Below are 15,666 nucleotides of genomic sequence, written 5' to 3' on the forward strand. Positions count from 1 at the left end.
GTGATGCCTACCTGTGGAGTGTGGCTTTAGGCTAAACTTGGGGACCTTGAACCATGAAGAAGCCTCTGTTGCATCTGTCCCATGGTTCGCCTCCCATTCTTGGAACTTTGTTGAGCTGAAACCCATGGAGTACCCAGCCGTAAGCGGGTCTGGAGACTCTGAGCTATCCCTGTCTAGCATCTCTGATCTTGCAAGAGACTTCACAACATCACCCCTCTCTTCTGATCCTGCTGTTCCTTTAGCGCCCTCCCCACTTGTTGTCAGACTATACCCTGCAAAGGACACCTTGCCAGATTGCCCCTTTAATCCTTTCAGATGAGCATCTCTGCCTTCTGGTGAGGAATCGGTCACTAGTTTTCCACTCAGTTCAGCGTCCTCCTCCACTGGTTCTGCCATCTTGGTATATGGAGAGGTGAATGACACCTTGGGCAGTTTCATTTTACCACTAGTCTTGGTTTTATCATCCTTCGATCCAATGTTGAAGTCTTTTTCATCATCGAGGCCGGAACTTGAGCTCTCAAACTTAAGTGATACTTTGTCCTTGGCGCCCGTTTTCCCAAAGGTTGGCTTCATTTGGATTTTTGGTATCCTTACTTTATCTCCTGTTTCCAAATTCCCAGTTCTTTCCTCATCGGGGACACTAGCAGACATGTCAAGCTCCTCTCCCTCGGTATTTACCAGCACAAACATAGCTTTTTTTACTTTGGGCAATGTCTCATAGTGTATCTCAGTCTGATTAACATTCATCCTTCCCTCAGGAGAGGAAATAACTGGCAATGCAACCCCAAATTTAGGGATTTTGATTTTCTGGCCTTTACCCATTTTGGAATCATATTCCTGTGAAGCACTGATATCATAGTCTGTGTTGTGTGTGCTTGGTGCTTTAACTTCTTTAGTTAATGAGAAAGCACCCTCTCCATTTGAGTTGCCTGATTCCTCCATTTTACAACTCATCCCTTCAATCTCTTTAACTTTGTCACGTTTATTCAACTCTACATTTGCTTCACCGCTGTTTTTCATTTTTGGCATCCCAATCTTGAATCTAGTACCTTTAACCTTAGTGCCCTTGCCCTTTCCACTGGCTGGTGTGTTGAGTTCGATATCAGGGAGTTCCATCTTTTTCTTGCCTATATCCACATCAACCTTTAAGTCGGAGCATGGGACTTCTGGAATTGATATATGAGCAGATGGAAGTTTGACATCTGGCCCATTAAGTTTGCATCCCTCTACCTCAGCTTCAAGATCCACACAAGGTTTATCTGACTTTGGTAGTTTTCCTTTAGGTAGCGATATATGGACATTTGGCATTTTAAAATGCCCACCTCCCTTTCCTTTCATCTCCATTTCAACATCAGGTCCTTTAATCCTTCCAGATTGTCCTTGAGGAAGTGTAATGTCCACATTTGGGATTTTGATCTGAGGCTTTCCTTTCTTTCCTTCAATTTCTACTTCTGGTGAATTAATATCCCCTACCAATGCGTTTCCTTCCATTGCAGAGTTGGGTAAATCCACATCTGATGTATTAGCCTTTCCAATTTTTACCGTAGGCAAGGTTAAGTCAATGTTTGGTAGTTTGACATGGGGCATATTAAACTTGCTTTGTCCTTTTCCGTCTATTTCAACATCTGATACATCTAATTCTCCTGATCCTTTGAGATCCATTTCTGGCCTTTTCATTTTTGCTGGCCTTCCTTTTGGAACAGATATATTACTGTCTGGCAAACTGACAGAGGGAATTTTAATTGTTCCTTTTTCTTCCTCAGACAGTGACACGTCCAGGTCTGTTATTGGGGCAGACACATCAATTGTTGGCATTTTAGGGATTTTTAGGTTGCCCTCGTAACCTCTTATATCAGCTTCTGATACGTCTACCTCTACTTTGGGAAGAAGAACCTCTGTGTCTGGTGTCTTTGCTGCTGGCAGTGACAGTTTGATTGCTGGGATTTTGACCATGGCCTTTGCATCAAGGTCTCCACTTGTCTTGCCCATGCCTACTTCCTTGGATCCAAAGCCTGAAAACCTGGGAAGTTGAATTGAGACATTGGGTGCATGAAACTCACCCTTATGCACGTCTCCATCAAATTTTGCATCAAGATCTCCCTCAGGGCAAGAAATAGATGCATTTGACGTCTTTTTAGAGATTCCAAATGAGGGCATTTTGATTTTAGGCTTGTTTACTTTGACTTTAATATTTCCTTCACCATCATCAAACTCTAATGATGGTGCTCCTATTTCTCCTTCAGTATGGCTGAAGGATGGATTTTTTCCCTCTAACTCTCCACTCTTAGGTCTCCCCCCAAATTTGGGAAGCGCAAACTTTGGAAGACTCAGAGACACATCAGGCATTTCAAAACTACTGCTGGAAGACGGCCTTCCACCTTCTGCTTTCAGTAGCTCCTGTTCCACGTCATCCTCCTTAGGTTTGGCCAAGCTGAAGTCAAAGTCGACCTTAGGAGCTGAGATGTCAACCTTTGGTAGTTTTACAGTGCAGAGATTAATTGACCCACCTATGCCTTCTGTCCCCGCTGAAGATATGTCAAAATGTCCTTCAGCTTTTCCACTTGGGGATGAAACATCTGGCATCTCAACCTTCCCTTTCATATCTGGTCTTTCCAGTTTGATGTTACCTCCTGGTAGATTTACCTTTGGTAATGAAACATCAAATGAGGGCATGGCAAACTTTCCACCTTTGACATCTGGGCATTCTATGTTGACATCAGGTCCTTTCACTTTCATTTTAGGTAGGGAAAGATCAATGGAAGGCATGTGGAATTTACTACCTTTGCCAACATGTGCGTCAATGTCGATGTCGCCTTCTGCTTTTCCTTTAGGGAGTGAAATGTCAACATCTGGCATGTCCAGCTTTCCCTTCATATCAGGTCCTTCAATTTTAACTTTGCCATCAGGTAGTTTTACCCTTGGTAGTGAAATATCGAATTTAGGCATTTTAAATTTCCCACCCTTTCCTTCAATGTTAATTTCAGCCTCAGCTTTTCCTTTGGGAAGGGAGATATCAACATCTGGCATCTCCATCTTTCCCATCAAATCTGGTCCCTCAAGTTTAACATTGCCTCCAGGCAGATTTACCTTTGGTAGTGAACCATCGACTGAGGGCATGTTAAATGTTCCACCCTTGACATCAGGGCCTTCTACGTTGACATCAGGTCCTTTCGCTTTCATTTTGGGGAGGGAGAGATCTAGTGATGGCATGTGGAATTTACCGCCTTTGGCCCTGTATGCCTCAAGGTCTATATCCCCTCCTGCTTTTCCTTTAGGGAGTGAGACGTCGATGTTCGGCATCTCAATGTTTTTTCCCTTTAGATCTGGGCCTTTTAATTTGAAATCTCCTTCTGGGAGGTTCATCGTTGGAAGTGAAACATCAAATTTAGGCATTTTAAATTTCCCACCCTTTCCTTCAACGTTCATTTCAGCCTCAGCTTTTCCTTTAGGAAGTGAGACATCAACATCTGGCATCTCCATCTTTCCCTTCATATCTGGTCCTTCCAGTTTAACGTTGCCTCCAGGTAGATTTATCTTCGGTAGTGAATGATCGAATGAGGGCATGGCAAACTTTCCACCTTTGACATCCGGGCCTTCTATATTGACATCAGGTACTTTCACTTTCATTTTAGGTAGAGAAAGATCTATGGAAGGCATGTGGAATTTACTTCCTTTGCCAACATGTGCGTCAATGTCGATATCTCCTTCTGATTTTCCTTTAGGGAGTGAAACGTCAACATCTGGCATGTCCAGCTTTCCCTTCATATTAGGCCCTTCAATTTTTACTTTGGCCTCAGGTAGTTTTACCTTTGGTAGTGAAATATCGAATTTAGGCATTTTAAATTTCCCACCCTTTCCTTCAATGTTCATTTCAGCCTCAGCTTTTCCTTCGGGAAGGGAGATATCAACATCTGGCATCTCCATCTTTCCCCTCAAATCTGGTCCCTCAAGTTTAACATTGCCTCCAGGTAGATTTACCTTTGGTAGTAAACCATCGACTGAGGGCATGTTAAATGTTCCACCCTTGACATCAGGGCCTTCTACGTTGACATCAGGTCCTTTCACTTTCATTTTGGGGAGGGAGAGATCTAGTGATGGCATGTGGAATTTACCGCCTTTGGCCCTGTGTGCCTCAAGGTCTATATCCCCTCCTGCTTTTCCTTTAGGGAGTGAGACGTCGATGTTCGGCATCTCAATGTTTTTTCCCTTTAGATCTGGGCCTTTTAATTTGAAATCTCCTTCTGGGAGGTTCATCGTTGGAAGTGAAACATCAAATTTAGGCATTTTAAATTTCCCACCCTTTCCTTCAACGTTCATTTCAGCCTCAGCTTTTCCTTTAGGAAGTGAGACATCAACATCTGGCATCTCCATCTTTCCCTTCATATCTGGTCCTCCCAGTTTAACGTTGCCTCCAGGTAGATTTATCTTCGGTAGTGAATGATCGAATGAGGGCATGGCAAACTTTCCACCTTTGACATCCGGGCCTTCTATATTGACATCAGGTACTTTCACTTTCATTTTAGGTAGAGAAAGATCTATGGAAGGCATGTGGAATTTACTTCCTTTGCCAACATGTGCGTCAATGTCGATATCTCCTTCTGATTTTCCTTTAGGGAGTGAAACGTCAACATCTGGCATGTCCAGCTTTCCCTTCATATTAGGCCCTTCAATTTTTACTTTGGCCTCAGGTAGTTTTACCTTTGGTAGTGAAATATCGAATTTAGGCATTTTAAATTTCCCACCCTTTCCTTCAATGTTCATTTCAGCCTCAGCTTTTCCTTCAGGAAGGGAGATATCAACATCTGGCATCTCCATCTTTCCCCTCAAATCTGGTCCCTCAAGTTTAACATTGCCTCCAGGTAGATTTACCTTTGGTAGTGAACCATCGACTGAGGGCATGTTAAATGTTCCACCCTTGACATCAGGGCCTTCTACGTTGACATCAGGTCCTTTCACTTTCATTTTGGGGAGGGAGAGATCTAGTGATGGCATGTGGAATTTACCGCCTTTGGCCCTGTATGCCTCAAGGTCTATATCCCCTCCTGCTTTTCCTTTAGGGAGTGAGATGTCGGTGTTCGGCATCTCAATGTTTTTTCCCTTTAGATCTGGGCCTTTTAATTTGAAATCTCCTTCTGGGAGGTTCATCGTTGGAAGTGAAACATCAAATTTAGGCATTTTAAATTTCCCACCCTTTCCTTCAATGTTGATTTCACCCTCCACTTTTCCTTCGGGGAGTGATATATCAACGTCTGGCATCTCAACCTTCCCTTTCATATCTGGACCTTCCAGTTTAACGTTACCTCCTGGTAGATTTACCTTTGGTAATGAAACATCGAATGAAGGCATGGCAAACTTTCCACCTTTGAAATCTGGGGCTTCTATGTTGACATCAGGTCCTTTCACTTTCATTTTAGGTAGAGAAAGATCTATGGAAGGCATGTGGAATTTACTTCCTTTGCCAACATGTGCGTCAATGTCGATATCTCCTTCTGCTTTTCCTTTAGGGAGTGAAATGTCAACATCTGGCATGTCCAGCTTTCCCTTCATATTAGGCCCTTCAATTTTAACTTTGCCCTCAGGTAGTTTTCCCTTTGGTAGGGAAATATCGAATTTAGGCATTTTAAATTTCCCACCCTTTCCTTTAATGTTCATTTCAGCCTCAGCTTTTCCTTTGGGAAGGGATATATCAACATCTGGCATCTCCATCTTTCCCTTCAAATCTGGTCCCTCAAGTTTAACGTTGCCTCCAGGTAGATTTACCTTTGGTAGTGAACCATCGAATGAGGGCATGGCAAATTTTCCACCCTTGACATCAGGGCCTTGAACGTTGACATCAGGTCCTTTAACTTTCATTTTGGGGAGGGAGAGATCTATTGATGGCATGTGGAATTTACCGCCTTTGGCCCCGTGTGCCTCAATGTCGATATCACCTCCTGCTTTTCCTTTAGGGAGTGAGAGGTCTATGTTCGGCATCTCAATCTTCTTACCCTTAAGATCTGGGCCTTTCAATTTTAAATCTCCTTCTGGGAGGCTGATCGTTGGTAGTGAAACATTGAATTTTGGCATTTTAAATTTCCCGCCCTTTCCTTCAATGTTTATTTCACCCTCCACTTTTCCTTCGGGAATTGATGTATCAACGTTTGGCATCTCAACCTTCCCTGTCATATCTGGTCCTTCCAGTTTAACGTTACCTCCTGGTAGATTTACCTTTGGTAATGAAACATCGAATGAAGGCATGGCAAACTTTCCACCTTTGAAATCTGGGCCTTCTATGTTGACATCAGGTCCTTTCACATTCATTTTAGGTAGAGAAAGATCTATGGAAGGCATGTGGAATTTACTTCCTTTGCCAACATGTGTGTCAATTTCGATACCTCCTTCTGCTTTTCCTTTAGGGAGTGAAATGTCAACATCTGGCATGTCCAGCTTTCCCTTCATATTAGGCCCTTCAATTTTAACTTTGCCCTCAGGTAGTTTTACCTTTGGTAGGGAAATATCGAATTTAGGCATTTTAAATTTCCCACCCTTTCCTTCAATGTTCATTTCGGCCTCAGCTTTCCCTTTGGGAAGGGATATATCAACATCTGGCATCTCCATCTTTCCTTTCAAATCTGGTCCCTCAAGTTTAACGTTGCCTCCAGGTAGATTTACCTTTGGTAGTGAACCATCGAATGAGGGCATGGCAAATTTTCCACCCTTGACATCAGGACCTTCTACGTTGGCATCAGGTCCTTTAACTTTCATTTTGGGGAGGGAGAGATCTATTGATGGCATGTGGAATTTACCGCCTTTGGCCCCGTGTGCCTCAATGTCGATATCACCTCCTGCTTTTCCTTTAGGGAGTGAGAGGTCTATGTTCGGCATCTCAATCTTCTTACCCTTAAGATCTGGGCCTTTCAATTTTAAATCTCCTTCTGGGAGGTTGATCGTTGGAAGTGAAACATTGAATTTTGGCATTTTAAATTTCCCGCCCTTTCCTTCAATGTTTATTTCACCCTCCACTTTTCCTTCGGGAATTGATGTATCAACGTCTGGCATCTCAACCTTCCCTGTCATATCTGGTCCTTCCAGTTTAACGTTACCTCCTGGTAGATTTACCTTTGGTAATGAAACATCGAATGAAGGCATGGCAAACTTTCCACCTTTGAAATCCGGGCCTTCTATGTTGACATCAGGTCCTTTCACTTTCATTTTAGGTAGAGAAAGATCTATGGAAGGCATGTGGAATTTACTTCCTTTGTCAACATGAGTGTCAATTTCGATACCTCCTTCTGCTTTTCCTTTAGGAAGTGAAATGTCAACATCTGGCATGTCCAGCTTTCCCTTCATATTAGGCCCTTCAATTTTAACTTTGCCCGCAGGTAGTTTTACCTTTGGTAGGGAAATATCGAATTTAGGCATTTTAAATTTCCCACCCTTTCCTTCAATGTTCATTTCGGCCTCAGCTTTTCCTTTGGGAAGGGAGATATCAACATCTGGCATTTCCATCTTTCCCTTCAAATCTGGTCCCTCAAGTTTAACGTTGCCTCCAGGTAGATTCACCTTTGGTAGTGAACCATCGAATGAGGGCATGGCAAATTTTCCACCCTTGACATCAGGACCTTCTACGTTGGCATCAGGTCCTTTAACTTTCATTTTGGGGAGGGAGAGATCTATTGATGGCATGTGGAATTTACCGCCTTTGGCCCCGTGTGACTCAATGTCGATATCACCTCCTGCTTTTCCTTTAGGGAGTGAGAGGTCTATGTTCGGCATCTCAATCTTCTTACCCTTAAGATCTGGGCCTTTCAATTTTAAATCTCCTTCTGGGAGGTTGATCGTTGGTAGTGAAACATTGAATTTTGGCATTTTAAATTTCCTGCCCTTTCCTTCAATGTTTATTTCACCCTCCACTTTTCCTTCGGGAATTGATGTATCAATGTTTGGCATCTCAACCTTCCCTGTCATATCTGGTCCTTCCAGTTTAACGTTACCTCCTGGAAGATTTACCTTTGGTAATGAAACATCGAATGAAGGCATGGCAAACTTTCCACCTTTGAAATCCGGGCCTTCTATGTTGACATCAGGTCCTTTCACATTCATTTTAGGTAGAGAAAGATCTATTGAAGGCATGTGGAATTTACTTCCTTTACCAACATGTGCGTCAATGTCGATATCTCCTTCTGCTTTTCCTTTAGGGAGTGAAATGTCAACATCTGGCATGTCCAGCTTTCCCTTCATATTAGGCCCTTCAATTTTAACTTTGCCCTCAGGTAGTTTTACCTTTGGTAGTGAAATATCGAATTTAGGCATTTTAAATTTCCCACCCTTTCCTTCAATGTTAATTTCAGCCTCAGCTTTTCCTTTGGGAAGGGAGATATCAACATCTGGCATCTCCATCTTTCCCATCAAATCTGGTCCATCAAGTTTAACGTTGCCTCCAGGCAGATTTACCTTTGGTAGTGAACCATCGACTGAGGGCATGTTAAATGTTCCACCCTTGACATCAGGGCCTTCTACGTTGACATCAGGTCCTTTCACTTTCATTTTGGGGAGGGAGAGATCTATTGATGGCATGTGGAATTTACCGCCTTTGGCCCCGTGTGACTCAATGTCGATATCACCTCCTGCTTTTCCTTTAGGGAGTGAGAGGTCTATGTTCGGCATCTCAATCTTCTTACCCTTAAGTTCTGGGCCTTTTAATTTTAAATCTCCTTCTGGTAGGTTGATCGTTGGAAGTGAAACATCGAATTTAGGCATTTTAAATTTCCCACCCTTTCCTTCAATTTTCATTTCAGCGTCAGCTTTTCCCTTGGGAAGCGAGATATCAACATCTTGCATCTCCATCTTTCCCTTCATATCTGGTCCTTCCAGTTTAATGTTGCCTCCAGGGAGATTTGCCTTTGGTAATGAACCATCGAATGAGGGCATGGCAAACTTTCCACCTTTGACATCAGGGCCTTCTATGTTGACATCGGGTCCTTTGACTTTCATTTTTGGGAGGGAAAAGCCTACTGAGGGCATGTGGAATTTACTGCCTTTGGCCCCGTGTGCCTCAATGTTCAGATCCACTCCTGCTTTTCCTTTAGGGAGTGAGATATCAATGCTTGACATCTCAATCTTCTTACCCTTAAGATCTGGGCCTTTCAATTTTAAATCTCCATCTGGGAGGTTGGTCTTCGGTAGTGAAACATCGAATTTTGGCCTCTTAAATTTCCCGCCCGTTCCGTCAATGTTTATTCCACCCTCCGCTTTTCCTTCGGGGAGTGATATAGCAACGTCTGGCATATCAACCTTCCCTGTCATATCTGGTCCTTCCAATTTAACGTTACGTCCTGGTAGATTTACCTTGGGTAATGAAACATCAAATGAAGGCATGGCAAACTTTCCACCTTTGACATCAGGGCCTTCTATGTTGACATCAGGTCCTTTCACATTCATTTTAGGTAGAGAAAGATCTATGGAAGGCATGTGGAATTTACTTCCTTTGCCAACGTGTGCGTCAATGTCGATATCGCCTTCTGCTTTTCCTTTAGGGAGTGAGATATCAATGTTTGGCATCTCAATCTTCTTACCCTTAAGATCTGGGCCTTTCAATTTTAAATCTCCTTCTGGGAGGTTGATCTTTGGTAGTGAAACGTCGAATTTGGGCATTTTGAATTTCCCGCCCTTTCCTTCAATGTTTATTTCACCTTCTGCTTTTACTTTGGGGAGTGATATATCAACGTCTGCCATCTGAACCTTCCCTTTCATATCTTGTCCTTCCGGTTTAACGTTACCACCTGGTAGATTTACCTTCGGTAATGAAACATCGAATGAAGGCATTGCCAATTTTCCACCTTTGACATCCGGGCCTTCTATGTTGACACCAGGTCCTTTCACTTTCATTTTAGGTAGAGAAAGATCTACGGAAGGCATTTGGAATTTACCTCCTCTGCCAATATGTGTGTCAATGTCGATATCCCCTTCTGCCTTTGCTTTAGGGAGTGAAATGTCCACATCGGGCATGTCCATTTTTCCCTTCAAATCAGGCCCTTCCATTTTCACTTTGCCCTCAGGTAGATTTGCCTTTGGTAGTGAAATATCGAATTTAGGCATTTTAAATTTCCCACCCTTTCCTTCAATGTTCATTTCAGCTTCAGCTTTTCCTTTGGGAAGGGAGATATCAACATCTGGTATCTCCATCTTTCCCGTCAAATCTGGTCCTTCCAGTTTAACATTGCCTCCAGGTAGATTTACCTTTGGTAATGAAACATCGAATGAGGGCATGCCAAACTTTCCACCTTTGACATCAGGGCCTTCTATGTTGACATCGCGTCCTTTGACTTTCATTTTTGGGAGGGAAAAGTCTACTGATGGCATGTGGAATTTACCGCCTTTGGCCCCGTGTGCGTCAACGTCGAGATCCACTACTGCTTTTCCTTTAGGGAGTGAGATATCAATGTTTGGCATCTCAATCTTCTTACCCTTAAGATCTGGGCCTTTCAATTTTATATCTCCTTCTGGGAGGTTGATCTTTGGTAGTGAAACGTCGAATTTGGGCATTTTGAATTTCCCGCCTTTTCCTTCAATGTTTATTTCACCTTCTGCTTTTACTTTGGGGAGTGATGTATCAACGTCTGCCATCTGAACCTTCCCTTTCATATCTTGTCCTTCCAGTTTAACGTTACCACCTGGTAGATTTACCTTCGGTAATGAAACATCGAATGAAGGCATTGCCAATTTTCCACCTTTGACATCCGGGCCTTCTATGTTGACACCAGGTCCTTTCACTTTCATTTTAGGTAGCGAAAGATCTACGGAAGGCATTTGGAATTTACCTCCTCTGCCAATATGTGTGTCAATGTCGATATCCCCTTCTGCCTTTGCTTTAGGGAGTGAAATGTCCACATCGGGCATGTCCATTTTTCCCTTCAAATCAGGCCCTTCCATTTTCACTTTGCCCTCAGGTAGATTTGCCTTTGGTAGTGAAATATCGAATTTAGGCATTTTAAATTTCCCACCCTTTCCTTCAATGTTCATTTCAGCTTCAGCTTTTCCTTTGGGAAGGGAGATATCAACATCTGGTATCGCCATCTTTCCCGTCAAATCTGGTCCTTCCAGTTTAACATTGCCTCCAGGTAGATTTACCTTTGGTAATGAAACATCGAATGAGGGCATGCCAAACTTTCCACCTTTGACATCAGGGCCTTCTATGTTGACATCGCGTCCTTTGACTTTCATTTTTGGGAGGGAAAAGTCTACTGATGGCATGTGGAATTTACCGCCTTTGGCCCCGTGTGCTTCAACGTCGAGATCCACTACTGCTTTTCCTTTAGGGAGTGAGATATCAATGTTTGGCATCTCAATCATCTTACCCTTAAGATTTGGGCCTTTCAATTTTATATCTCCTTCTGGGAGGTTGATCTTCGGCAGTGAAGCATCGAATTTTGGCCTTTTAAATTTCCTGCCCGTTCCGTCTGTGTTTATTTCACCCTCCGCTTTTCCTTCGGGGAGTGATATATCAACGTCTGGCATATCAACCTTCCCTTTCATATCTGGTCCTTCCAATTTAACGTTACCTCCTGGTAGATTTACATTAGGTAATGAAACATCGAATGAAGGAATGGAAAACTTTCCACCTTTGACATCAGGGCCTCCTATGTTGACATCAGGTGCTTTCACATTCATTTTAGGTAGAGAAAGATCTATGGAAGGCATGTGGAATTTACTTCCTTTGCCAACATGTGCATCAATGTCGATGTCCCCTTCTGCTTTTCCTTTAGGGAGTGAGATATCAATGTTTGGCATCTCAATCTTCTTACCCTTAAGATCTGGGCCTTTCAATTTTAAATCTCCTTCTGGGAGGTTGATCTTTGGTAGTGAAACATCAAATTTGGGCATTTTAAATTTCCCGCCCTTTCCTTCAATGTTTATTTCACCTTCCACTTTTCCTTTGGGGAGTGATATATCAACGTCTTCCATCTCAACCTTCCCTTTCATATTTGGTCCTTCCAGTTTAACGTTACCTCCTGGTAGATCTACCTTAGGTAATGAAACATCGAATGAAGGCATGGCCAATTTTTCACCTTTGACATCCGGGACTTCTATGTTGACATCAGGTCCTTTCACTTTTATTTTAGGTAGGGAAAGATCTATGGAAGGCATTTGAAATTTACCTCCTCGGCCAATATGTGTGTCAATGTCGATGTCCCCTTCTGCCTTTCCTTTAGGCAGTGAAATTTCAACATCGGGCATGTCCATCTTTCCCTTCAAATCATGCCCTTCCATTTTAACTTTGCCCTCAGGTAGATTTGCCTTTGGTAGTGAAATATCGACTTTAGGCATTTTAAATTTCCCACCCTTTCCTTCAATGTTCATTTCAGCCTCAGCTTTTCCTTTGGGAAGGGAGATATCAACATCTGGCATCTCCATCTTTCCCTTCAAATCTGGTCCTTCCAGTTTAACGTGGCCTCCAGGTAGATTTATCTTTGGTGCCGAAACATTGAATGAAGGTGTGCCAACTTTTCCGGCTTTGACATCGGGGCCCTCTATGTTGACCTTATGTCCTTTCACTTTCATTCTTGGGAGGGAAAAGTCTACTGAGGGCAAATGGAATTTACCGCCTTTGGCACTGTGTGCCTTAAGGTCGATATCCCCTCCTGCTTTTCCTTTAGGGAGTGAAATGTCAACATCTGGCATGTCCATCTTTCCCTTCATCTCTGGCCTTTCTATTTTAACGTTGCCCTCAGGTAGATTTACCTTTGGTTTTGAAATATTGAACTTGGGCATTTTAAATTTTCCGCCCTTTCCTTCAAAGTTTATTTCACCCTCCCCTCTTCCTTTGGGAAGTGATTTACCAACGTCTGGCATCTCCACCTTCCCTTTCATGTCCGGTCCTTTCAGTTTAACATTACCTCCTGGTACATTTACCTTAGGTACTGAAACATCGAATGAGGGCATGTCAATCTTTCCACTTTTGACATCAGGGCCTTCTATATTGACATCAGGTCCTTTCACTTTAATTTTGGGGAGAGAAAGATCTATTGATGGCATATGGAATTTACCACCTTTGGCCCCGTCTGCCTCAATGTCGATATCCCCTCCAGTTTTTGCTTTAGGGAGTGAGATATTGATGTTTGGCATCTCAATCGTCTTACCCTTAAGATCGGGGGCTTTCAACTTTAAATCTCCCTCTGGGAGGTTGATCTTCGGCATTGAAACATCGAATTTGGGCATTTTAAATTGACTGCCTTTTCCTTCAATGTTTATTTCACTTTCCGCTTTTCCTTTGGGGAGTGAGATGTCGACATCTGGCATTTCCGCCTTCCCTTTCATATCTGGTCCCTCCAGTTTAATGGTGCCTCCAGGAAGATTTACTTTTGGTAATGAAACATCAAATGAGGGTACGGCAAACTTTCCACCTTTGACATCCGGACCTTCCATGTTGACATCAGGTCCTTTCGCTTTCATTTTAGGTAGAGAAAGATCTATAGAAGGCATGTGAAATTTACCTCCTTTGCCAACATGTGCGTCAATGTCAATATCCCCTTCTGCTCTTCCTTTAGGGAGTGAAATGTCAACATCAGGCATGTCGATCTTTCCCTTCATCTCTGGCCCTTCTATTTTAACGTTGCCCTCTGGTAGATTTATCTTTGGTAGGGAAATATCGAATTTAGGCATTTTAAATTTCCCACCCTTTCCTTCAATGCTCATTTCAGCCTCAGCTTTTCCTTTGGGAAGGGAGATATCAACATCTGGAACCTCCACCTTCCCTTTCATATCTGGTCCTTCAAGTTTAATGTTACCTCCAGGTAGATTTACCTTAGGTAATGAAACATCGAATGAAGGCATGACAAACTTTCCACCTTTGACATCCGGGCCTTCTATGTTGACATCAGGCCCTTTCACTTTCATTTTGGGGTGAGAGAGATCTATTGAGGGCATATGGAATTTACCGCCTTTGCCAACATGTGCGTCAATGTCGATATCACCTCCTGCTTTTCCTTTAGGGAGTGAAATGTCAAAATTTGGCATGTCCATCTTTCCCTTCATATTAGGCCCTTCTATTTCAACCTTGCCCTCAGGTAGATTTATATTGGGTAGTGAAATATCAAATTTGGGTAGTTTAAATTTCCCGCCCTTTCCTTCAAAATTGATATCACTTTCAGGTTTTCCTTTTGGAATGGAGATGTCAACATCTGGCATCTCCATCTTTCCCTTAATATCTGGTCCTTCCAATTTAACGTTACCTCCAGGTAGATTTCGGGCCGGTACTGATACATCGAAAGAGGGCATGGAGAATTTTGCGCCCTTGCCTTCAATTATCATGTCACCCTCAACTTTTCCTTTTGGAAGTGAGACATCGATGTCTTGTATTTCCACATTCCCTCCTTTTAATTGGCCCTTGGGGAGATTCAGGCCAACTTTTGGCAATTTAAAACCTGCCTCTGTTTCTCGTCCCTCTATTTTTACTTCTCCCTTCGGAGGATGCATTTTTGGTAGGGATATGTTGAATTCAGGCATTTTGAACTTTCCATCTCCTCCCATGTAATGTTCCATTTCCATATCTCCTCCATGAAGTTTATTCTTTGGAGGGGAGATATCAACTGAGGGGCAGTCAATTTTAAATCCATGTTCTAGACTTTGAAATTCCACATCTGGTAATTCCATCTTTGGCAACGAGATATCTGCTTTTGGCACACTGATATTGGGCTCTTTGAATGAAGGGCCCTCAATTTCATCAGGAACTCTTCGAACAGTGTCAAAGTCAAAGCTGACTCCAGGCACTGATATATCGATGGAGGGCATTTTCATCCCCTCTTTCTCACGATTGGAGACCTCCATATGAGATTTCCCCTTCCCTTTTGGCAATGAGATATCCACAGATGTCATTTTCCCTGATGGCTTTTCCTTAGAGACCTCCATCCCGGTAATACTGCCGTCAACCCCTCCTTGAACCTTTGTTGTAGGTAATTTGATATCTCCTTCAACTTTTCCTTTCATTGGGGACAAAGAAAAATCGACATCTACAGTAGGAGATGCTACATCGATATTGGGCATTTTTGTACTTTCAGCCTTCATTTTAAAGTCACCATCAATCTCATCAGAGTGGCGTGAGAGTCGTACTTTTGGTAGTTTCAGCTTTGGCATTCGTAGTTTTCCTTCACCTTTTTCCACATCTGCATCCCTGCTTATCTTTGGGACTTTACCTTTTCCTCCAAGGCCCTTCGCATTAATATCTCCTTTAATGTCAACTACAGGCGCCTTGAATTCTGCTTTACCTTTGGACACAATGGGCAAAGATGCTCCAGCCTTCCCTGAAGGGAGAGCAAACTCAACCTCTGGTGTATTAACCTTAGCCCTTCCCTTTTCCATGTCCAGCTCACCACCACCTTTATCAGCTGACAAACTGAATTCTACTGATGGTGGGTGCAGTTTCATTTCTGGTGCTTTCATCTCCACTGTGGCCTTGGCTGAGGATGAGACAGAGGTTGTGTTTTTCGTCTTCGGGAAGGTAATTCCAAATTTGGGGCCTTTGACCTTGCTGTCAACTTTAGTTCCAGATACATCCAAGTGTTCCACGAATGGTCCTGTTTCCACTTCTGTGCTTGCTCTCATCTTAGGAAACCTGTTAAATAAAAAGAGTAAAACTTAACCTAAACCTAAAGCCATAGGCAGTAACACTGGCTGACCGATAGCATTGCC

The 15,666-nt window shown here is 42.9% G+C and overlaps 1 protein-coding gene across 4 annotated transcripts in view; it reads right to left on the reverse strand.

Moving 5' to 3' along the window:
* Positions 1 to 15,666, reverse strand: part of prx (periaxin) — a 30,613-nt gene that overhangs the window by 2,514 nt on the left and 12,433 nt on the right. For 3 of the 4 annotated variants that reach the window (XM_030381299.1, XM_030381298.1, XM_030381300.1), the window contains exon 8: positions 12 to 15,589. In XM_030381299.1, coding sequence (XP_030237159.1) covers positions 12 to 15,589 — 15,578 coding nt within the window. The remainder of the gene's footprint in view (positions 1 to 11; positions 15,590 to 15,666) is intronic. The other variant, XM_030381301.1, reaches the window with a different exon arrangement.

The sequence above is a fragment of the Gadus morhua genome, chromosome 16 (genome assembly GCF_902167405.1).
Source record: "Gadus morhua chromosome 16, gadMor3.0, whole genome shotgun sequence".
Classification (NCBI taxonomy): Eukaryota; Metazoa; Chordata; class Actinopteri; order Gadiformes; family Gadidae; genus Gadus; species Gadus morhua.